Source organism: Mustelus asterias, chromosome 7 (assembly GCF_964213995.1).
Source record: "Mustelus asterias chromosome 7, sMusAst1.hap1.1, whole genome shotgun sequence".
Classification (NCBI taxonomy): domain Eukaryota; kingdom Metazoa; phylum Chordata; class Chondrichthyes; order Carcharhiniformes; family Triakidae; genus Mustelus; species Mustelus asterias.
In genome coordinates this window covers 137,535,828-137,561,691 of record NC_135807.1, presented here as the reverse complement: position 1 = coordinate 137,561,691, position 25,864 = coordinate 137,535,828, and the positions used below count along the sequence as shown (strand labels likewise).

Below are 25,864 nucleotides of genomic sequence, written 5' to 3'. Positions count from 1 at the left end.
ACCCGAGGAAATAGTCTTTGAACGTTCACTCTATCTAACCCCTTCATCATTTTATAAACCTCTATTAAGTCTTCCCTCAGCCTCCTCCGCTCCAGAGAGAACAGCCCTAGCTCCCTCAACCTTTCCTCATAAGACCTACCCTCCAAACCAGGCAGCATCCTGGTAAATCTCCTCTGCACTCTTTCCAGCGCTTCCACATCCTTCTTATAGTGAGGTGACCAGAACTGCACACAATATTCCAAATGTGGTCTCATCAAGGTCCTGTACAGTTGCAGCATAACCCCACGGTTCTTAAACTCCAACCCCCTGTTAATAAAAGCTAACACACTATAGGCCTTCTTCACAGCTCTATCCACTTGAGTGGCAACCTTTAGAGATCTGTGGATATGGACCCCAAGATCTCTCTGTTCCTCCACAGTCTTCAGAACCCTACCTTTGACCCTGTAATCCACATTTAAATTAGTCCTACCAAAATGAATCACCTCACATTTATCAGGGTTAAACTCCATTTGCCATTTTTCAGCCCAGCTTTGCTTCCTATCTATGTCTCTTTGCAGCCTACAACAGCCCTCCAGCTCATCCACTACTCCACCAATCTTGGTGTCATCAGCAAATTTACTGATCCACCCTTCAGCCCCCTCCTCTAAGTCATTAATAAAAATCACAAAGAGCAGAGGACCAAGCACTGATCCCTGTGGCACTCCGCTAGCAACCTGCCTCCAGTCCGAAAATTTTCCATCCACCACCACCCTCTGTCTTCGATCAGCCAGCCAGTTACCTATCCAATCGGCCAACTTTCCCTCTATCCCACACCTCCTTACTTTCATCATAAGCCGACCATGGGGGACCTTATCAAACGGTTCCATGCTGGGACCTTTTGGCCACAAAAGGAGTGCTCACGACATGATAATCAGCCTGGGGTTATCACCACCTCCCCAATATTCCCCAAAGGGAAGAAAGTGCCTATAAAGATATGTTTTTTTTTAAAGAAAGCTTGTCTGCAAATGCTGACGCCACTGTTCCCAGGTGGAGTTGAAATGATTGGTTAATAGACCTGTCAGTCATGCTTGGAAGTCTGTATTTCTGTCAGTGACTGGGATTGATTTAAAGCACATAGTTTGTAGTATGTAATTATCCTCCGCTTACCTGCATTTTGCTGGACAATTTGCCCTGTTGTTAAGTAGAAGGTATCGCTAGCACTGCTGCCTCACAGCGCCAGGGACTCGGATTCGATTCCTGGCTTTGGTCACTGTCTGTGCAGAGTCTGCACGTTCTCCCTGTGTCTGCGTGGGTTTCCTCCGGGTGCTCCGGTTTCCTTCCACAGTCCGACAGACGTGCTGGTTAGGTGGATTGGCCGTGCTAAATTCTCCCTCGGTGTACCCGAACAGGTGCCGGAGTGTGGTAACTAGGGGATTTTCACAGCAACTTCATTGCAGTGTTAATGTAAGCCTACTTGTGCCACTAATAAATAAACTTTTTTAAAAAACTTTAAAACTTTATACTTGCTGTCGTGAGTTCTATTTGTTTTAGATCAAATAATAATGATACACCACAGAAGGGGGTGTTTTGCTTCATTATGCCTTTGAAAGAGTTGTCCAATTAGTCCCACTGCCCTCAGTTCTTTCCGAGTGGTCATGTACCTTTCCCCCCCTTCATGTACTTGTACAAATGGGACGGTCTACATCTGAACCACAACAGGACTACATTCTTGCGGGACGTTTTGCGAGTGCTGTTGGGAGGAGTTTAAACTAATTTGGCAGGGAGAGGGGACACAGACTGTTAGCAGAATAAGGGCATGGAATCTTACAGCAAAACAAACAAGTCAGAGGGAGTGCAGCTGTATTAAGTTTCAAGGGAGTAAGGCCAGGCTGGATGACCTCTACTTTAACGCCAGGAGCACTGCAGGCAAAACAGATGAGTTGAGGGCAATGATTGACACGTGGAAGTGTGATATAATAGCCATCACAGAGACATGGTTGAAGAAAGGACATGATTGGCAACTCAACATTCCGGGATAAAGAATCTTCAGGTAAAGACAGGTAAAACAGGAAGAGGCATTGCATTATTGGTTAAAGAGTCAGTTACTGCAGTAAGGAAATATGATGTATTGGAGGAGGCATCAAATGAAGCTTTGTGGGTAGAGTTTAGGAATAATAAAGAGGCAGCCACATTGTTAGGTGTTTATTATAGACCTCCAGATAGTCAGAGTGATATTGAGGAGCAAATATGTGCTTAGTTTGTGGAGGTGTGTAAAAACACTAGGGTTATCATATTGGGTGATTTCAACTTTCCCAACATTAACTGGGATGTACATCGTGTTAAGGGCTTGGATGGAGTAGGTTTCTTGAGATGTGTACTGGATAACTTTTTAAATCAATATGTGGAGGGTCCAGCAAGGTAGGGAGCTGTGCTGGACCTGATTCTGGGGAATGAAGCCGGACAGGTGGTTGAGGTGATGCTGGGGGAGCATTTTAGTGATAGCGATCACAATATAGTACAATTTAAGCTTGTTGTGGACAAAGGAAATAGACAAGCTGCAAGAAAAGGTTTTGGATTGGGAGAGAGCGAATTTTAGTAAAATAAGACAGGATCTGGCCAAGGTAGACTGGGAACAGCTACTGATGGGAAAATCTACAGAAGAGCAGTGGGAGTCATTCAAAAAAGAAATGGGGAGGGTGCAAGCCCAGCATGTTCCCTCCAGGATGATAGGCAGGAATAACAAGCCCAGAGAACCATGAATGGCCAAAGATATTCAGCATACAATGAGAAGGAAAAGAAAGCCTTTTAAAAAGTATAAGGGGAGCAAATCAGTGGGGGCATTAGTGAGGCATAGAAAGTGCAGGGAAGAGCTTAAGAAAGCAATTAGGAATGCAAAGGGGGATATGAGAGAGCTCTGGCTGGTAAAAGTAGAGAAAATACCAAGATATTCTATAAATAAATAAATCAATGGGAAGAGGATAACCAGGGAAAGAGTAGGGCCCATTAGGGATGAAAGAGTAGGGCCCATTAGGGATGAAAGAGTAGGGCCCATTAGGGATGAAAGAGTAGGGCCCATTAGGGATGAAAGAGTAGGGCCCATTAGGGATGAAAGAGTAGGGCCCATTAGGGATGAAAGAGTAGGGCCCATTAGGGATGAAAGAGTAGGGCCCATTAGGGATGAAAGAGTAGGGCCCATTAGGGATGAAAGAGTAGGGCCCATTAGGGATGAAAGAGTAGGGCCCATTAGGGATGAAAGAGTAGGGCCCATTAGGGATGAAAGAGTAGGGCCCATTAGGGATGAAAGAGTAGGGCCCATTAGGGATGAAAGAGTAGGGCCCATTAGGGATGAAAGAGTAGGGCCCATTAGGGATGAAAGAGTAGGGCCCATTAGGGATGAAGGAGGCAATCTGTAGGTGGAGCCAGAGGACATTGGTCTTCACACAAGAGAATGAGGACGATGTTATGGAATTCAGGCAGAGAGACTGTGAGGTTCTTGAGCAAATTGACAGAGGGAAGGACAAGGTATTGGAGAGGTTGGCAACCTTAAAAGTGGATAAATATCCAGGTCATGATGATTTGTGACCGAGGCTGCTCCTATTTGGCATGTTCCTGAAAGAGAACAATGTTGGAACAAGCACAGCAGATGAATTCGCCTTTGTGGCAGGAACAAACCATTGTTGTCAGGATTGCAAGTTATTTCATGCCTTCGATATAGCAAAGCACCCCAAGCACTTCACAGAGGCATGCTGAATATATAAAGATGTCATGTCAAAGAATCAATTTGAGAATTGATGCAAATGCTCCACATTTTAGCACATCTACTCAAGCTAGTGTAGACTTTTCTTGTAAGGGTTCCCACCTCTCCTGATTAGTGACAATTAGTCAGCCTATTATAGGATGTGAAGAATGCCAAGAATGAAGAAAAGAGAATACTTGTGTGCTATTGTTGCATTTAGTTCCTGAACGGAGGGATGCTGTATTCGCCAAATAGGCAGACTCCTTCCCTCAGGTCTTGCTCTTCCCATTGTTTGGAGCAAAAGGCCGATGAGTGAGGTGCATCCTTTATAAGTGGCACATGCCTACTTTTCAATAAACAACTCGCTGTGTTTTTGGGAGTCTTAAAGCCTCCCCACAACATGCCATTTCTGACACGCATCAGCCCCCTACACTCACCAGAGAACCTTGTTATAAGCTGATTGCAGTTAATATGGGAATCATAGAATGCCTAAAGTGCAGAAGTAGATCATTCAGCCCATTGAGTCTGCACTGACTCTGACAGAGCATCTTACCGAGGCCCACCCCACTCATTTACCTCGCTAATCCCCCTATGGGGCAATTTGGCATGGTCAATCCATCTAACCTGCACATTTTGGACTATGGGAGGAAACCGGAGCGCCCAGAGGGAGCCCACACAGACACTGGGAGAACATGTAAACTCTGCACAGAGTCACCCGGGTCCCTGGCGAGGAGGCAGCAGCGGCCACTGTGTCAGGAACAAGTAAGGTTACATTGCGAGACATTCAGTATGGTTAAGCAACGGCATATCCTTCAACCAAACATCAAAGGGGATCTGCTAGTGTGACTGAAATCATCCACAAATGGCATTGCTTTCCATGTGTTTCAAATCTAATAACAAGCAAAAAATTGCAAATTTCTGTGATGCACTTAGTAGAAGAATGTAGAAGATGGGTGATTTGATTTGAGTACCAATATCGTTCAATAAGGCACCGATAAATCAGTGGACCTTTAATAAGACCATAAGATAGATGAGCAGAATTAGGCCATTCAGCCCATCAAGTTTGCTCCGCCATGCTGTCATGGCTGGTAAGTCTCTCAACCCCAGTCTCCCACTTATCCCCGTAACCTTTGATCTCTTTACCAATCAAGAACCTATCTATCTCAGTCTTAAGTACACTCAATGACTTGATCTCTAAGCCTCCTGTGGCAATGAAATCCATAGATTCACCGCCCTCTGGCTGAAGAAATTCCTCCCCGTCTCGGTTCTAAAGGGTCATCCCTTTACTCTGAGGCTGTGCCCTCAGACCCTAGTCTCTCCTACAAATGGAAACATCTTCCCCACATCCACTCTATCCAAGCCTTTCATTATTCCATAATAGTGAAAGGCCTGGATAGAGTGGACGTGGGGAAGATTTCAGTGAGAGTTTCAATGAGATTCCCCCCCCATCCTTCTAAATTCCATTAAGTACAGATCCAGAGTCCTCAAACACTCCTCGTATGTCAAGCTTTTCATATCTTCTAATTTATATGGCACATCATCCCTGTTAGGAAACAAGTGACTGCCTAGGAGAAATACGATAAAAGATATGCTGGTAGATGTTTACGAATGTACGTGTGTTGGTGACCAATATGTCTGTTGGAACTTCAATTTTGGGACTGCACCTCAAATATTTGAAATCAGTCTTGGCTTCTATCAGTTTAAAAATTGTGCCTGTTTCTAATGGTTAGCTATTCTATTTTCTTTTTCTCTTTTTCTCTTTTGCAGACGAGATCCAGAGATACTTTGGACAGAGTATTGCTCTCTATTTTGCTTTTTTGGAGTATTTCACCTTTGCCTTGTTTCCCATGGCTATAATTGGCGTGCCTTACTATTTATTTGCATGGGAAGATTATGACAAGTACATAGTGTTTGCCACCTTCAACCTGGTGTGGTCGACCATTGTCCTGGAAGTCTGGAAGCGTTGGTGTGCTAAACTTTCCTATAAGTGGGGGACTCTGACAAAGAAGAAAGAGTTTGAAGAACCTCGGCCCGGGTTTCACGGAACATTGGGAGTGAACCCAGCAACCGGCAGGAAAGAACCCACATATCCTTCTTACAAGAGGCAGTTGCGCATATATCTGGCTTCCGTTCCGTTTGTCTGCTTCAGCCTCTACATCTGCCTTATTGTCATGATGATCTACTTTCATATGGAGGAGCTTGTCTCAGCTTATAATGAGGAATCTCCGTCAATGTTCAGCTCTGTCTTGCTGTTTGTCCCCAGTATTGTTTATGCTTTAGTTATTGAAATTATGAATCGTATCTACAGATGCGCTGCCGAGTTTTTAACTTCATGGGGTAAGTGCAGACTGCTCTCAATGGTGAGGTCACCTTTGAGTTAAAGTCCTTGTGTAAAATTTCCTCATATGCAGTTAAAGGTGACCAGCTTCCACATTAAGTGCAATCACTCGTTCAGTTCAGGAAATTGGCAAATGAATGAGAGGTGAGATGAGGAAACTTTTTTTTGCACACTGGTGAACCGGACTGCATTGCCTGCAAGGGTGGTGAATGCAAATTCAATAGCAACTTTCCAAAGGCTAATTTGGGGTGGATGCTTGAAAAGGAACCATTTACAGGACTATAAAAGACCTATCAGATTAGTCCCATTCCCCTGTGGTCTTTCTCCAAAAAAACCATGATTTGGAGATGCCGGCGTTGGACTGGGGTAAGCACAGTAAGTCGTCTCACAACACCAGGTCAAAGTCCAACAGGTTTATTTGGTAGCACGAGCTTTCGGAGCTGAATGCTACTCCTTCATCGGGTGAGTGACTCCAAAAGCTCGTGATACCAAATAAACCTGTTGGACTGTAACCTGGTGTTGTGAGACTTCTTACTGTGTCCAAAAAAACCAGCACAGACCCAATGGGTCATTTTATGCTGTATCATTTTATGATTCTTTGGAGGGAGATGCACTTTTGTTTGCCTCCCTACTGATGGAAGGTTGTGTATGACTGTCTTTCACTGCCTTCGGATTGGGAAGAGAAGTGTACATAAAACCGTTAGAGACACGGAAGTCAGACACCAACTCTGCAATCACTCGGACTCTAAACATCTGATCAATGTATTGGTCAAGACTTTGAGCTGGTCAGTTTTGTTGTGGCATCAATTGTAGCTTAATAAAAGCTGAGAATAACAACATTTTCCAGAGTAAACCCAATCATAGAAATTACTGTACAAGAGGAGGTGAATCATTCCATTGTGTCTGAGTCAGCTCTCAACGTGAGTTCAAATTCTATTTTGCTGCCCTTAGTCTTGGATATTCTCTTTGAAAGACCTATCTAATTCAGTTTTTAAATGATTCCCGTCTCTGTCACAATAGCTATTTCCTGTAGAGCATTCAATGTTGTCATCACCCTGTGTGTGAAAACATTTGTCCAAAATTTTCCTTTTGTTTTAGTGACAATCATTAGTCTCATCAGGTAGTTGAAAACAATCATCCAAAACTTTTCATTACTTTGAATGTTCCTTTCAAATCCCCATTAATGTTCATTCTTTATTGATCATATTTTAGTACAGTAGAATCATACTTCATTGTTGTACCCCTTTTAATTATTTTACCATCCTTCCTGGGAATGCACCAACTACTCCAAATATGGTCAAACCCATTTCCCTTTATAAGGCTGGGGGACACTGTCGCATCTGTGGAGAGAAAGAGAGTCACCCTTTCCAATCAATGACCTTGCATCAGACCTGTCATCTTGATCTGAAATGTTAACTCTCTTTCTCTCCACAGGTTGCCTGACCAGCATTTTTGGCTTTTTGTTTTTGGATTTCCAGCATCTGCAATACTTTTGTAGAGATTTATTTTGTATCTGTGCCCCTTGATGCCCATTCTATGATGCAATTTAGGTATATTTATTTTTTGCTTTCCCCAAAATATACTACTTCACATCTAATGCCCGAGTCCACCACTCGACATATCGGCTAAACTGTTTGGTCAGATTTATTGACACTTTAACTAATGCATTGAAGCAGGAAGTTAGAGTGAGATACGCAATCTGCATTAAACTGGAAGTAAGTCAGTGTAATCTTCCGCAAGAATTTAATAAGTCCTTTTTTTTTTCAGAATATGTTTCTTTGCTAAAATGCAGAATGGAATGAATTAATTTGTAACAGAGTAAACACATTTCATACACAAATCAGACTGAATTATCTAACTATGAAGGATTCTCAGCAATCATTTTAAATTCAGCAAAGTTGCAGCCTCCAATTAAAAGTCACTGCTGCTTGAATAAATTAACAGTTGATATTTTCATAGCAAACGGTCTTTCTCGCTCTCCCCAACAGCACCTCGATGCTAGTGTGAACGTACTGGAGTGTGCAGTGATCAAAGCCTCTAAGATCCTGTTCATTTTCAAGAATTTTTCCTTGGCGGTTTTGCTGGGGTGTTGTTGCTCTGTTGGGAGTTGCTATGCCATTAACTGGTGCAATGCTAATGCCACTGGACTAGTAATCCAGAATCCCAGGCTAATGTTCTGTGGATGCTGGTTCAAATCCCATCACAGCAGTTGGTGGACTTTAAATTTGCTTAATAGAGTCTCGGTAATGGTGACCATGACAGCTAACATCAATTGTAAAAACCCATCTGGTTCACTAAGGTCCTTTTAAGAGAAGGAAATCCACCATCCTTGTCTGGTCTGGCCTACATGTGATTCCAGACCCGCTGCAATGGCCTAGCAAGCCACTCTGCTGCAAACTGCCACAGGTGACAAATGGACTGTAGCAGTTCAAGAACAGTAAGAAGTCTCACAACACCAGGTTAAAGTCCAACAGGTTTATTTGGTACCAAATACCATAAGCTTTCGGAGCGCTGCCCCTTCGTCAGATGGAGTGGAAATCTGTTCTCCAACAGTGCACAGAGACACAGAAATCAAGTTACAGAATGCTAATTAGAATGCAAATCTCTACAGCCAGCCAGGCCTTAAAGGTACAGATAATGTGGGTGGAGGGAACATTAAACACAGGTTAAAGAGATGTGTATCGTCTCCAGACAGAACAGCTAGTAAGGTTCTGCAAGATCAGGGGGAAAGCTGTGGGGGTTACTGATAATGTGACATAAATCCAACATCCCGGTTTAGGCCGTCCTCATGTGTGCGGAACTTGGCTATCAGTTTCTGCTCAGCAACTCTGCGCTGTCGTGTGTCATGAAGGCCGCCTTGGAGAACGCTTACCTGAAGATCCAAGGCTGAATGCCCGTGACTGCTGAAGTGCTCCCCCACAGGAAGAGAACAGTCTTGCCTGGTGATTGCAGTTCAAGAAGGCAGCTCACCATCACCTTCTCAAAGGGCAATTGGGGATGGGCAATAAATGCTGGCCTTGCCAGTGATGCCCACATCCCATCAAAAGATTAAATATTTTTGCAGCGGTGGTAAAACCAATAAAAATTCTAAATTTTAAACATTGAAATTCAATGGTATTTGTTTCTTGAATGAATGTTTTAGCAGTTTTCTACTCTCTTTAAGGATGACCCTTATTTAACTTGCCATTTGATTTTTTTGTATGTATTTTGCATTGTAGAAAACCACAGGCTTGAATCATCTTTTCAGAATCATTTAGTTCTGAAAGTTTTAGTGGTAAGTATGTTCATCTGTAAATCAGTTTAAATCACATTATTTGATTTGATTTTGATTTGATTTATTATTGTCACAAAGTATTGTTTCTTGCGCACCATACAGACAAAGCATACCGTTCATAGAGAAGGAAACAGAAGAGTGCAGAATGTAGTGTTGCAGTCATAGCTAGGGTGTAGAGAAAGATCAACTTATTGCAAGGTAGGTCCATTCAAAAGTCTGATGGCAGCAGGAAAGAAGCTGTTCTTGAGTCGGATACGTGACCTCAGACTTTTGTATCTTTTTCCCAATGAAAGAAGGTGGAAGAGAGAATGTACGAGGTACGTGGGGTCCTTAACTATGCTGGCTGCTTTTGCGAGGCAGCGGGAAATGTAAACAGAGTCAATGGATGGGAGGCTGGTTTGCGTGATGGATTGGGCGACATTCACGACCTTTTGTAGTTTCTTGCGGTCTTGGGCAGAGCAATAAAAAGTTTAAGAAAATTGCCTGAAGAGTATGGTGGAGGCAGATTTAATAGTGACTTTCAAAACAGAATTGGATGATTATCCTGAAAAAAATACCTACTTTTAACCTGACTTAACCCACAGCGCTCAAAGGGTCCAAGACTCCTTGGAGTATTTTGAGAAGAGGCTTATATTCTCTAAAATATAAAAGGGTGAAATGATTGAGGTTTTTCAGTTTTAGAAAGGAATTAATAAGGGTAGATAGAGGGGACCTTTTTCCATTGGTGGGGTGTCTTGGACAAGGGGGCATAACCTGAAAATCAGAGACACATCATTCAGGAGAGAAGTTAGGAAACACATCTTCGCAGATTATGGAAGTGTAGAAGTCTGTCCCACATAATTCATGTGACAAAATTCATAATGCTAAAGTGCAAAGGGACTTGGGAGTCCTAGTCCAGGATTCTCTAAAGGTAAACTTGCAGGTTGAGTCCGTAATTAAGAAAGCAAATGTAATGTTGTCATTTATCTCAAGAGGCTTGGAATACAAAAGCAGGGATGTACTTCTGAGGCTTTATAAAGCACTGGTTAGGCCCCATTTGGAATACTGTGAGCAATTTTGGGCCCCACACCTCAGGAAGGACATACTGGCACTGGAGCGGGTCCAGCGGAGATTCACACGGATGATCCCAGGAATGGTAGGCCTGACATACGATGAACGTCTGAGGATCGTGGGATTATATTCATTGGAGTTTAGGAGGTTGAGGGGAGATCTGATAGAGACTTACAAGATAATGAACGGCTTAGATAGGATGGACGTAGGGAAGTTGTTTCCATTAGCAGGGGAGACTAGGACGCGGGGGCACAGCCTTAGAATAAAAGGGAGTCACTTTAGAACAGAGATGAGGAGAAATTTCTTCAGCCAGAGAGTGGTAGGTCTGTGGAATTCATTGCCACAGAGGGCTGTGGAGGCCGAGACGTTGAGCGTCTTCAAGACAGAAATTGATAAATTCTTGATTTCTCGAGGAATTAAGGGCTATGGGGAGAGAGCGGGTAAATGGAGTTGAAATCAACCATGATTGAATGGTGGAGTGGACTCGATGGGCCGAATGGCCTTACTTCCGCTCCTATGTCTTATGGTCTTATGGTCTTATAATGCAGTAGATGCTGGGGTTCATTAATGATTTTAAATTTGAGATTGATTTTTTTTTTTGCTGTCCGAAAATGTGAAAAGATATGGAAGCAAGACAATTGGATAGTTAAAATGCAGATCAATGTGCTTTCATGGATTGATAGGATTTGCGCGAGGAGTTCCAGGGATCAATTATGTGGATAAGTTGGCAAAACTAAGGGTTGCTCTCCTTAGAGGAGAAAGTAAAGAGGAGACTTGATAAAGCTCTTCAAAGTCAATTAGCACGGCTGCCTCACAGCGCCAGGGACTTGGGTTCGATTCCTGGCTTGGGTCACTGTCTGTGTGGAGTCCACACATTCTTTCCGTGCCTGCGTGGGTTTCCTGCGGGTTCTTCAGTTTCCTCCCACACTCCAAAGATGTGCTAGTTAAGTGGATTGGCCATGCTAAATTGTCTTGGTGTCGGGGGATTAGTGGGGTAAATATGTGGGGTTACGGGAATAGGGCCTGCGTGGGATTGTGGTCAGTGCAGGATCAAAGGGCCGGATGGCCTCCTTCTGCACTGTAGGGATTCTATGATTCTATGAAGATTCTAGAATGGGAGAAATTATTCCCAACGGCCAGAGGATACCAGTTGAATGTGAATGGCAAATCAACCAGCAGTGACATTAGGAAAAGCTTTTTTATGCAGCCTGTGGTTAGGAGCTAACATGCCTCACCCAAGACTATTGTAGAAGCCGATTCACTTAGGGCTTTCAAAACAGAATTGGATGAGGATCTGAAGAGAAGAAGAAATTGGAGGGTTACAGGGAAGAAATGGGTGTAAGGGATTAGCTGAGTTGCTTTTGCAGAAAGCCAGCAGGGACATGAAGGGTCAAATGGCCTCCTCCTAGATTGTAACTATTCTGTGATTACATTCTATGGTCATGCTGGTATTTGTGCTCCACACAAACCTCTTCCCACCAATCTTCATCTCACTCCATCGCACTTTTACATTCCCCCTCCTGTCTTTGTCTGGCTTCCTCTTAAATGCGTCTATATTATTTGCTTCAGCGACTTAATGTAGTGGCGAGTTCCCCATTCCAGCTGCTCTGAGTTGAGGTATTGATACAAAAGCAGGGAGTTCTGATGAATCTTTATAAAACTGGTTAGGCCACAGCGAGTGTGTTGATTCCACTTCTGGTCACCTCAGTTAATGACGATTGTGAGCATCTTTGCGAGGGTGCAGTGAAAGATTATTAGAACAGTTCCAGGGACAAGAGACTTTAGCTACAAAGTTAGTTTGGGGAAGCTTGGAGCAAAGGAGGTTGAGGGGAGATCTGATAGACAAGTGGATGATGGTGACTATGATTCAGATAAGATGGACAATCAAAAGGGGGGGGGGGGAAAAGAACGGTTTTAACAGTGAGAGGTGATGATTTAGATCTGCTGTTTACCAGGCTGGCAGAAGCAGAAATGGTCAATTTCAAAAGGAAATTGGATGAGGGAAATAAACTTGCTGAGACACAGGATTGACCGTGACAGGATTGCTCTACAAAGAGTTGGCATGAATTTGGTGGGCCAAATGGCCTTTATGACTCTGACTCTATACCATTTATAATTGCATTTGAAATTTATTATCTGAAAAATAACTACGGCAATGTGAACAGCAGAAGAACAAAACTCAACTGTGAAGAGCTTTTGCTTCGGACTCTGACTTGGAATGTTTTGTCATCCATTTGAAATCTTGTCTTAACTATTTCCTTACACATATATTAATTTCTGTTTTCCAGTTCAATTTCATAAACTGTTTTGCATCCCTCTTCTATATCGCATTTATTCTTCAGGATATGAAGCTTCTAAGACAGGTAAATGTTTTGAAATTGGAATGGCTCAATTAAATTATTGAATGTCACTGAGGGAAGAAGACTTTCTGAATGGCACCTTGTTTCCAGAGCATTTTGCTCAGTGGCGTGTTCTTGTTTTGCATTTGTTATTTCAGATATTATAACACCTGATGGCTTTTCCCCCCTGCTTCTTCCGATTCCTTTACTATATGCCACAAATATGGGGGGGGGGTCGAATTCGCGTGAAAACTGGAGTAAATCCCGCTTTTTTTTTCAGTAGGAGTTTAGAAAAGAATGTCCCACACTGCACTGCAAAGTGCACTAGCGCGAATTACGCTGAAAAGCTGGGGCTGGGACCTAGCCCTGTGGAAGGAGGCAGCAGCATAGCACTAAGCGGGCCACTGCACATGCACCAATCTGTCAGCGCCGAGATGGCCCCAGCAGCCCCAACTCCCCCAGCAGGCCCCCAACCACTGGCCTCACTCCTTCCCCCCCCCCCCCCCCCCCCAATCCCAACTGCAGAGTGGCAGTGGTACCAGTCGCCCCCATTAGGCCCCACCCCATGCCACTGAAGTACTCCCGGTGGAGGGTGGGAGAGGTTGGCGGGCCCGCTAATTACATTCAAATTAGATGAAAATTAGAAGCTGCATAATACAGCTCCATGCCTATTTCCGCTGTGGAACTGACAGCACTGGAAATCCGGTGCTGGGAGATGCGCTCGGACCTGGGCGCCCAGCGCGGATCACATTAATCCGGCGCTGCCTGAACGTCCTGGCCCGCTGTGCTGGGGGATGGGAGAATCACTCCCATGATCACTGCTTCCTTTGTGTGTGTCATTAATGTCCAAGCTCACTATCGCACTTGGAGACCTTGATCCAAAATGTTGCCTCATTGTTTGACTAGATGTCAGACATGTACTTATGGATGACCATCCTATTGTCTTCTCTTCCACACTTTCCCCTGTAAAGCGATATGGGACATCTCCATGAAAGGTGCTATGGAAATGCACATCTTTGTGTTCAACCAATGCTGAACCTCAAGCCTGTCATGCAGCCCCCTGTCCCACCGTGAAACTCTGATCTGAAGTACACCTCCTCATTCTTCTGCTACAGAATCATGCTCACGCTTTCAGCCATCACTCTGAAATTTTTCCCCTAAAACCCTTTTGCTCTCTAACTCTCCCAGCCTTTCGGAAAAAAAATCCAGTCAAAAGATACTTTTTTGATCGTTCTTTCTCCTGCTTCCTGCTCACACGAACATGTCCTGGAGCACGTAATCACATGAAAGGATGCTGTATTAGTTTTCCTGTTTCTGAAGCAGCCCTTAATGTTTGTACTGGCTAGCACACCACTATCGTTAAAAGTACAGTAGTAAATCTAATCTCTAACTTAAACAGTAAGAACATGAGGGCAAGCAATTTACTATTTAAGAGGGTAATGATAAATCTCTCTTGAAGGCTCAGTAAATAAGCTTTATAGAACAGAAAGTTCTTTGGTTTAACTCTTGACTTGAACTGATTTAGCCTAACCTGGCTGGGTGACTTCGGTACCTCTGCATTAGAAGAAAAAAGATTGGGTAACATTTCAGCTCCTGATAGCCAATTTATGCTTGATGTCTGTTTGGTACAATTCTAAAGGGGATAAAAGAGCAGAGGGATCTGGGACCTCTTTGAAGTTGGAAGGGTAAAAATAAGAAATCATATGCAATTCTAAGTTTTGTAGGTAGAGGCACGGGGTACAAATGTAAGGAAGTTAAGCTAAATATCTTTTGGATGCAATATCTATGTCCAAATCTGCCACTGTACTTTTGTCAGGGTGACAAAACCTTCGAGGGGGTGCTGAAAAGATTTGCTGGAATTCTGGCCGTCATGAGTTAGCTCACTTAACAAGAGAAGGAGGTGAGATTTAATAGTTCAAACTCGTGAAGTGTTTTGATCAAGTCGAGAGGGAGACGTTATTTCCGATCTAACAGGAGGGTTGGTAACCAGAGGAGATGAGTTTCTTTTTCCATAGCAATGAGTTATGATCAGGAATGCAAGCGCCTGAAAGAGCGGTGAAAACAGATTCAATAATAATTTTCAATGGGGAATTGGAAAAATACTTGAAATGGAAAGAATTGCAGGGCTTGGGGGGAATGGACCAAATTGGGTAGCTATTTACTCAGGCACAATGGGCTGAATAACTTCCTTCAGCGATGTATGATTCTTGGGAAGAAGTCTGTACCGGGCGGTGGAGTGAAACCCTCTATACAGTCGGTGCGTTCAGGCACTCACTGCTAAAGCCCCAATGAATAATGGCCACTTGAACAAGATACACAGGTGATCAGTGATTTTTGAATGGACCTTTAAGATTGAAGGGAGAAAACTTAGTGAGAACAAATGAAAATCTTGGACTTGCACATTTAAAAAAATAAAGAAATAACCTGTAGCATGTCTGATTTGTTTTGTCTCCTAGAATCTGGCTGCCTTGCTCATCACGTCACAAATAATCAACCAGTTTGTGGAATCCTGGATTCCTTACTGCCTTCAAAGTCTTCGTAAAAAGGTTATCAAGCAGAGGCTTAGCACAGTGAGCCCAGTAAAAGAACTCCCCTTAATTGATCAAATCGAGTTGGAAGGAAAAATGGAAACATATTTGGTGAGTTTGAGCCACAGTATTAAGGGTGAGCAGAGTGAAATGAATCAGATCGCAATGCCTCTACATAAGACCAGTTTGAGCAGATTTCCTTCAGTCTCAGAATGATGGTGGAATGTTAAGATTGGATTCCAATTGCTTTTGGGGGAGCTCAGCGAGGCTGGGCTGTGTACACCTGGGCATGGAGCAATCCCTCAAACATTATGCTGTTGTTTATTAATTACTATATTAACCACTATCGACCGATCTTTGGCAAACAGTGGCAGCACTGTAAAAGACTTCAGACGGAGATGTTTCAGTGGGATCGGCAGATGAGTACAAAATAATCATGTCGAGGAGGAAAATTTGCTGGACTCTGGGGTGGTTCCCGCAGATTGGAAAACAGCAAATGTGACGCCACTGTTTGAAAAAGGAGGTAGATAAAAGGCAGGTAACTATAGACTGGTTAGCTTAACTTTTGTAGTAGGAAAATGCTTGAATCTATCATCAAGGAAGAAATAGCGAGACATCTGGATATAAATTGTCCCATTGGTAAGACGCAGCATGGATTCCTAAAGGGCAGGTCATGTTTGACTAATTTGGTGGAATTCTTTGAGAACATTACATGTGCAGTGGACAATGGGGAACCTGTGGATGTGGTGCATCTGAATTTCCAGAAGGCATTTGACAAGGTGCCGCACCAAAGACTGCTACATAAGATAAAGGTGCACAGTGTTACGGGTAATGTATTAGCATGGATAGAGGATTGGTTAACTAACAAAGCAAAGAGTGGGGCTAAATGGGTGTTTTTCTGGTTGGCGATCAGTGACTAGTGGTGTGCCTCAGGGATCAGTGTTGGGACCGCAATTGTTTACGATTTACATAGATGATTTGGAGTTGGGGACCAAGTGTAGTGTGTCAAAATTCGCAGATGACACTAAGATGGGTGGAAGAGCAAAGTGTGCAGAGGACGCTGAAAGTCTGCAAAGGAATATAGATAATCTAAGTGAGTGGGCGAGGGTCTGGCAGATGGAGTACAATGTTGGTAAATGTGGGGTCATCCATTTTGGTAGGAATAACAGCAAAATGGACTATTATTTAAATGGTAAAAAATTGCAACATGCTGCTGTGCAGAGGGACCTGGGTGTCCTTGTGCAGGAATCTCAAGGAGTTGGTTTGCAGGTGCAGCAGGTAATTAAGTAGGCAAATGGAATTTTGTCCTTCATTGCTAGAGGGATGGAGTTTAAAAACAGTGAGATTATGTTGCAGCTGTATAAGGTGCTGGTGAGGCCACACCTGGAGTACTGTGTACAGTTTTCGTCTCCTTACTTGAGAAAGGATATCCTGGCACTGGAGGAGGTGCAGAGAAGATTCACTAGGTTGATTCCGGAGTTGAGAGGGTTGGCTTATGAGGAGAGACTGAGTAGACTGGGGCTATACTCATTGGAATTCAGAAGAATGAGGGGAGATCTTATAGAAACATACAAGATTATGAAGAGAATAGATAAGATAGAAGCAGGGAAGTTGTTTCCACTGGTGGGTGAAACTAGAACTAGAGGGCATAGCCTCAAAATAAGGAGAAGCAGATTTAGGACCGAGTTGAGGAGGAACTTCTTCACACAAAGGGTTGTGAATCTGTGGAATTCCCTGCCCACTGAAGCAGTTGAGGCTACCTCATTAAATGTTTTTAAGGCAAGAATAGATACATTTTTGAACAGTAAAGGAATTAAGGGTTATGGCGAGCGGGCGGATAAGTGGAGTTGAGTCCACAAAAAGATCAGCCATGACCTTATTGAATGGCGGAGCAGGCTCGAGGGGCCAGATGGCCTACTGCTGCTCCTAGTTCTTGTGTTCTTATGAAAAATGAGGAATGAGAATAAACACTCAGTGCAAAGATGCTGAAAGACATCATTTCCTGGAAGAGTGAGTTTAGTTAGAAATGTCCTTCCGATAAAAAGGCCAGTGGCTTTTTGGGTTTTATGAATAGGAGGTGTACAAATAATTTGGTCATACCATTTTGAAGAAAGAGCTATTTTCACCTGAGCAAGGGTAGTTTAAGAGGATATTTAATGGATAATAATGAAATTGGATTTTGATAGGGCAAGAAGTGAGAGACTGGTTTCTCTAATGATGTGAAAGTCATTGATGGGGCAATCATCAATTTAAAATTGGAACTAATAGAGTGAAGAAACGGTGAGAAGAAATTTCCTTCCACAGGGTTGTTGGAGCAAGGAATACTTTGCCACAGAAGGTAGCTGAGGGAAAACTATTTCATTCTTTTAAAGAAAATATTGGACAAATAATTGAATATTGGAGGAGGATACAATGACATGGGGGGAAAAAGTGGTTCTGCATGATGGGATACAGAGTGTTCTAACAAAACTGTACTGAAACAATGAGGCAAATGATTTCCTTCTGCATTGTAAACCTCTTCGATGTTCATTTCTGTAGCATTAACTCTGATTTTCTTGCATTAAGTGAGTATCAAAATAACTAACTAGAGATAGCTAGTGTTGACAAGACAATTACTGCAGCTTAGACATTTATTGCAACCTTAAGATAATTTGCATTTATGCAGCACCTTTAACAACCTCAGGACGGCCCAAAGTACCTTCATGGCCAATGAATTAGCACCTGTGAGCAGTGAGGTTCAGTATGTGGTTGTGCAAGGAACATTGGTTGGGAAAACTTCCCTGTTCTTCCTTAAATAAAAGCTTTATATTCCACCTGAAATGGCAAGCAGGACCTAGGTTTAATGTCTGCACTTTGTCAAGGAAGTACCCACTTAGTGCTACCTTAATTAAAATAGCACATGAACCCCCTCTCAAATTACAACAAAAAAAACACCCATTGACAGACAGACTATTTTTGTTTGAAGGTTTCAAGCTCCGTTCTCACTCAATGGATCATGCTGTACATAAATTGGCTGCCATGCTTCCTTCATTAAAATAGTGACCACACTTCAAATAAAGTATTTAATTGGCTGTAAAGCACTCTGAAACATGAGGTGAAAAGCACTATATAAATGCAAGTGTTTTTTGAACTGCTGTTAATTTTTGCTTGCTACTACCAGATTGATATGTTCCCTGCCTGTTCAGTTTTGTTTGTATTCCTGTTATAAATATGACATTTGAACCTGTTAGCTTTAGTATTGCGCAAAAATTTGCATGTGATAAATGTAATGCCCGAGGTGTTACAGACACAGGCATGTACATTATGCAAGATTTGAAAATGTTTACATCTGGATTTGGGTTGTTATATGACGTTTCTTGTTGGAAGAAGCATATTGCGATATGGAGTTGCTGAATATCGGGCGCCTCGGTGGTACAGTGGTTAGCAATGCTGCCCTAGGTCCGATTGCAGCCTTGGGTGACTGGAGTTTGCATGTTAGAGTCATAGAGGTTTACAGCATGGAAACAGGCCCTTCGGCCCAACTTGTCCATGCCGCACTTTTTTTTTAAACCCCCTAACCTAGTCCCAATTTCCCGTGTTTGGCCCATATCCCTCTATACCCATCTTATCTATGTAACTGTCTAAACGCTTTTTAAAAGACAAAATTGTACCTGCCTCTACTACTACCTCTGGCAGCTTGTTCCAGACACTCACCACCCTCTGTGTGAAAAAATTGCCCCTCTGGGCCCTTTTGTATCTCTCCCCTCTCACTTTAAACCTATGCTCTCTAGTTTTAGACTCCCCTACTTTTGGGAAAAGATATTGACGATCTAGCTGATCTATCCCCTCATTATTTTATAGACCTCTATAAGATCACCCCTCAGCCTTCTATGCTCCAGAGAAAAAAGTCCCAGTCTATCCACCCTCTCCTTATAACTCAAACCATCAAGTCCCGGTAGCATCCTAGTACTAGGATGCTACCGGGACTTGATGCACTCTTCCTAGTTTAATAATATTCTTTCTATAATGTTCTCCCTGTGTCTGCATGGGTTTCCTCCGGGTGATCTGTTTTCCTCCCACACTCCAAAGATGTGCCAGTTAGGTGGATAAATTCCCCCTTAGTGTCCCAAGATGTATAGGTTAGGGGAATTAGCGGAGTACGTACATGGGGTTACGGGGATAGGGCCTGGGTAAGAAGCTTTGATGTGGAGATGCCGGCTTTGGACTGGGGTGGGCACAGTAAGAAGTCTCACAACACCAGGTTAAAGTCCAACAGGTTTATTTGGTAGCACAAGCCACAAGCTTTCGGAGCGTTGCTCCTTCATCAGGTGAGTCACCTGATGAAGGAGCAGCGCTCTGAAAGCTAGTGGCTTGTGCTACCAAATAAACCTGTCGGACTTTAACCTGGAGTTGTGAGACTTCTTAAGAAGCTCTGCCAGAGAGTTGGTCCAGACTTAATGGGCCGAATGGCTCCCTTCTGCACTCCCTTCTCCCTTCTATGAATCTCAGCAAGTACAAAGTGTGGCCCTAGGATTTAGCTGCTCCTGGTCCCCCTCCTTATTTCTCACCTATAAACAGTCCAATTGTGGCACTGGGTGAAAACACAGCATCAGTTTTCATCATCGCACTGACCACACCCTGCTCGGTAATGCCATTACTCCTCTTGATCCCTCCACTTACACTAATTTGTCAGACATCCTGCATGAGCAGACATTTTCTCCAGCTAAACATTGGGAAGAACAAAGATTTTGGGTGTGATTTCACAAAAAAAGAATTCGAAGTGCCGAACGAGCGAGAAAATGGGAGAGATCGCACTGGGTTTTTTTCGGTGAGCTATGAGATGTGATCTTATGGCACTCAGTGCAAAAAAAAAGAGCTAGGATGTGATTCTCTCCAGCAAGGAGGGGGGGGAGGGCAGGGAAGGGGGGGTAGGTTGGGGAGGAGTCTTAGCTCGCCGGGGCTGCTGAGTTCTTGGGGCGTCACTGCGCAGTCGCCCCGATCTCCCAGTGTATCGCCCTATGGACATCAGTGAGAGGCTCAACCGGCGAGCAGGTAAGTGCAAATGAGCCCAGACTCCAAGACTCACGAATGACATATAAATTTTGTTATTAATATTGAAATTGGCTTTGCGCCCTTTGGGCACTAAGCTGATTTTGTTGGCAAAACAGGGCCGGAACAATTGGGTGAGGCGAAAAACCTGACACGAACCTGATTTCTTACCGCTCACCCAATCTTACCACCTCACCTCGCTAAACAACAGGTGGGATGAGGTCGTGAGATCATGCCCTTTGTCTTTGGCTCCTGCAGCAAACTCTTCATTAGCCAACAGCTCCATTCCTCTTCCTGAGACTGGCCAACACAGTTTGCAACCTTGCCTCTTGTATTAGACCCCGCGATGAGCTTCCGATCACACATTCACACTGTCCCTAAGATCGTCTCTCTCACATTGTGCCCCTGCATCGGATCATCAGTTGCTTAAACCCTCATCCTGTTACTTCAGACTTGACTATTATCGGTTTACGCCTGGCCAACCTCCCTCATTCTACCCTCCATAAAACACTGCTGCCTCTTGCCTAATGCACATTAAAACTCTATTCACCCATCATCCCAGAGCTCGTAGGCTTGTTAAAATTCTCAATCTTCTTTTCAGATCCCTCGATAACCTTGCCTCTTCCCCATTTCTACAGTCTCCTTCAACACCATGATCCTCTGAGGTAACTGCACTGACCTAATTCTGGCTTCTTGCATATCCCTGAACCTCTCCATGTCTCTACCTGCCTTTTCTCCTAAGAAAGGCTTCTCAAAACCACTTTGTGGCTTAGTGCCCAATTTTGTCTGATAATGTTCCAATGAAACACCTTGACACACATTATTATATTAAAAGGCATTCCATATGATTTACGATTATGCATGGCTTGATGAATGCCGTCTTATGTCTGGCCAAATGATTTGCTTGCTTTAACTGAGGTATCATAACTCAGACAATCTTGCTCTCTCAAACTGGCTACTTATCCCACTGAAATTATCTCCTTAACTCCTACCACACCTCCACTTATCTTTTTCTAAGACTCCACCCCCCAAAACCCACACCGTTAACCAAACCTTTGGTCATCTTTTTCTAACCTCTCCTCCTTTGGCTCAATGATTATTGAGTGATGGAGCAGGCTCAAAGGGCTGAATGGTCTGATCCTGCATTAACTGTGGTTTTGCTTAAGCACAGAAACAGATACAGATTAAAACTGTGGTTGTTGGTTCAGGAGATCGATGTTTGTGAGGTGTAATGTCGTAAATATAAAAGTGTGCAAAGATAGGCTCCAGCTCTATCCTTCACCAACTGGATTTCTAGAACAGAACTACTTACCTTGTGCTCTGTTAAACTAATTGGGACCTTTCTGTGTTAAAAGTGCTACATAAATGCTAGTCATAATGTAATCTTGTCTTAGTGTAAGTTAGTGTGTAGTTTTTTTAGTATTATTCCTCAGAGGGTCTGGTCATGCTCGTAAGGCCATCATTTATCACAAATTGGATAGGTCCAACATTTGGACAATGAAATTGCTGTATATTGCCAAGTCAGATTATTGTATGACTTGGATGGAAGCTTGCAGGTGATAGAGGTCCATGCGTCTGCTGCCCTTGTTTCAGGTGTAGACGTTTGGAATAAAAGCAAATTACTGCAGATGCTGGAATCTGATATCTCCCACTTTCTATGCCTTTTGGCTTTGACAAAGGGTCATCTGCACTCAAAGTCAGCTCTTTTTTCTCTCCTTACAGATGCTGCCAGACCTGCTGAGATTTTCCAACATTTTCTCTTTTGGTAGAAGTTTGGAAGGTGCTGCTGAAGGAGCCTTGGCGAGTTGCTGCAGTGCAGCTTGGAGATGGTCACACCATTGCCCATCTGCACCTGTAGTGGAGGAAGTGAAGTTTGAGTGGATGGGGTGCTAATCAAGAGGGCTGCTTTGTCCTGGATAGTGTCGAGCTTCTTGTGTTGTTGGAGCTGCACTTATCCAGTCAAGTGGAGTGTATTCCATCACACTCCTGGCTTGTGTACTTGCTGAACAGGCTTTGGGGGAGTGGGTTACAGGCTCACGAAGTAGATTACTCTCCACAGAATTCCAGGCCTCTGACCTCTTGTAGCCACGGTATTTATATGGCTGTGTCCAGTTCAGATTCTGGTCAGTGGTAACCCCCAGGATGTTGATAGTGGGGGATTCAGCGATGGTAACCCCCAGGATGTTGATAGTGGGGGATTCAGCGATGGTAACCCCCAGGATGTTGATAGTGGGGGATTCAGCGATGGTAACCCCCAGGATGTTGATAGTGGGGGATTCAGTGATGGTAACCCCCAGGATGTTGATAGTGGGGGATTCAGTGATGGTAACCCCCAGGATGTTGATAGTGGGGGATTCAGCGATGGTACCCCCCAGGATGTTGATAGTGGAGGATTCAGCGATGGTAACCCCCAGGATGTTGATAGTGGGGGATTCAGCGATGGTAACCCCCAGGATGTTGATAGTGGGGGATTCAGCGATGGTAACCCCCAGGATGTTGATAGTGGGGGATTCAGCGATGGTAACCCCCAGGATGTTGATAGTGGGGGATTCAGTGATGGTAACCCCCAGGATGTTGATAGTGGGGGATTCAGCGATGGTAACCCCCAGGATGTTGATAGTGGGGGATTCAGCGATGGTAACCCCCAGGATGTTGATAGTGGGGGATTCAGCGATGGTAACCCCCAGGATGTTGATAGTGGGGGATTCAGTGATGGTAACCCCCAGGATGTTGATAGTGGGGGATTCAGTGATGGTAACCCCCAGGATGTTGATAGTGGGGGATTCAGCGATGGTAACCCCCAGGATGTTGATAGTGGGGGATTCAGTGATGGTAACCCCCAGGATGTTGATAGTGGGGGATTCAGTGATGGTAATGCCATTGGAGGTCAAAGCAAGATGCTTAAAGAAAGATTTCCATTTATATAGTGCTTTTCACGATTGCAGAACATCTCAAAGGGAGTTAAATACTTATGAAATTGGTCACTGTTGGAATGCAGGAAATGCAGAAGCCAATTTGTGCACAGCAAGCTCGCGCACACAGCACCCTGATGATGACTAGATAATCTGTTTTTGTGATGTTGATTGAGGGTTAAATATTGGCAAGGGCACCGGGGAGAACTCTCCCACTCATCAATATAATGCCATGTGATCTTTTACATCCACCTGAGCTGCCAATGGACATCAGTTTAATGTCACATCCAAAAGAGAGTGGCTGTGACAGTGCAGCATTCCCCCAGCACTGCACTGCATTGTCAGCCTTGATTTTTGTGCCCAAGTACTGGAGTGGGCCTTGAATGCAGAACCTGGTGATTCAGAAGCAAGAGTGTTACCAAGTGAGTCACAGCTGACATGCTGTTAGACCCTCTCTTGTTCGAACTAGTCACTGTCTGGCATTTGTATGAAGTAAATGTTATTTCACCACTTCTCAACCCAAGTTTGCACCTGAATTGTGTTGATCCAGAACAATCCATTCCATTAGTAACTCAAATAATGTTATCTGTCAAATGGCACCAATACCATGACCATATCATATTGCTGGCACAGTTTTCTCTTTGGCATTCTCCTTATTCTTCTTAGATGCAAATCTTCTCTGACTCAGGTTCATATCATAATTGTTGGAGCATGTCTATGACCACACTGGAGTCTGTCTGCAGTCTTTCATCCTACGTGTTCAGTTAGAACAGCTGCAAAAATGATCACCTGAACCTGAGGTGAACTCTGATGGTTTGTGACCGAAAAGCCTTTTGGAACTGGAGCATCTTGCAGTTATGTTTTTTGTTTCAGGTTTCTGTTACACGTAGATTTCTCCCTTTGGGTTGGTTCTGTTGTAAAACGAAGATTGAAGAGAGAAGTTATATAGTCTATATTTATAATTAAACATGTTTCTCATGCCCTCTTTCTGGCCCCTGGGCATGCTTTAGATAAATGCAAGCTGTTTCTCGGTTTCTCTTTTCCGTTTCTCGCAGTCTCCCACTGTCTCAGTTTCCCATTGGATAGTTACAGAAAAAGATCTCTGTCCTGTAGCCCTGTCAGCTCCACTCCAATCAGCAACATATTGCGATGGTGCTCATTAGCAACTCGGAGTATAGTTTGGCTTTTTCTCAAAACACTGCTATGACAATTCAATTTATTTTTTTTAAATTAAAAAGGAATGAGAGACGATACATGTTTAAAGCCTGTTATTTAAATTCCCTCTTCACAAATTCGATATAGCTGAGGAAAAGCTTATCATAGAATCCCTACAGTGCAGAAGGAGGCCATTCGGCCCATTGGGTCTGCACCAATCACAATCCCATCCGTAACCTCTCATATTTACCCTTCTATCCCCCTTGACATCAGGGTCAATTTAGCATGGCCAATCCATCTAACCCACACATCTTTGGAGTGTGGGTGGAAACCAGAGCACCTGGAGGAAACCCACGCAGATACGGGGAGAACGTGCAGACTCCGCACAGACAGTGACGCTAGGCCGGAATTGAACCCGGGTCCCTGGCGCTGTGAGACAGCAGTGCTAACCACTGTGCCATCATGCCGCACAGCTTACAGGCTATCCCAGATAATCTATCTAGCAAGGTTATGAGGATAGACTAGCCTTGCATTCCCTTAAGTTTCTAAGATTGAAGAGTCTGAAAGATTTGATAGTTTCCCTCTGCCTACCATATGCCTTCTTAACACAGGGGCACAAACTTAATTGGAGCTTGGCTGTTCAGCGGGTGTTATCTGGAAGCACTTTGCACGAAGGAATTGAACCTAGGTCCCTGGCACTGTGAGGCAGCAATGCTAATCACTGTGCCACCTTGCCGCCCAAGGACAGAAGTCTGTCATCAAGCACTGTTACATCAAACCCTGCCTCAATCAGATACATTGAGAATCTGATGCTGAGTAAAACCTTTTATCCACACTGCACCAGGCATTCCCATTGTCAGATACAGCACTGGTTGGACTGAAGTTAAATCTACTCTGGCTCAACCCCAATTTTAGAAGGTCAGTCATTACCCAATCGCTCCCACATCCACCCCATTTACACACCAGCTGCCCAAACCCCATCTCACCAGTTGGTGTCAGATTTGGTGGTGACTTTGTCGATGGCCCACAGACCATTGAGAACTGCATTTGAGATTGATGACTAGTTCCCTTTACGTAAACCTGGCACAAGTTTACATTTTTCTGAGCTGAAAGAGCAATGTGTGCGAACATTGAATATTTTGGCCTCTGTTTCTGATGAGCACCACCATTTTGATTTGATTTATCATCCAATCTTACCTTTGTAGAAGTTTTTAATTGAGCCTTGTTGAATGGAAGTTGCAGTCTGATTAAATCTCAAGGGTTCATAGTCATCTGCAAAAGGTAATATTTAACAATTCACCTAAACTCCAGAATAAATATTATTATAGTATTGAGCAATTCAGGTTATAATGGTGTAGTTTCTGAAAAACATTTGTAAGAATTTCTTTCTTCAGTGCTGTTTGTATAAAGATGTCAAAGCCAAAGATAACTATAAATCCTCTTTTCATGCAGCTAGCTGCCCACAACTCTTACCTCTAGGCTTTGAAATGGTTTGACTTCATAATTTATGTTTTACATCGAGCAG

At 43.6% G+C, this 25,864-nt stretch overlaps 1 protein-coding gene across 1 annotated transcript in view; it reads left to right on the top strand.

Annotated features, from left to right (window-relative positions):
• The window catches only part of ano10a (anoctamin 10a), a 91,243-nt gene that overhangs the window by 31,843 nt on the left and 33,536 nt on the right, over positions 1-25,864 (top strand). Inside the window, exons 6-9 of the mRNA XM_078216914.1 lie at positions 5,483-6,052; positions 9,272-9,327; positions 12,666-12,740; positions 15,173-15,355. Coding sequence (XP_078073040.1) covers positions 5,483-6,052; positions 9,272-9,327; positions 12,666-12,740; positions 15,173-15,355 — 884 coding nt within the window. The remainder of the gene's footprint in view (positions 1-5,482; positions 6,053-9,271; positions 9,328-12,665; positions 12,741-15,172; positions 15,356-25,864) is intronic.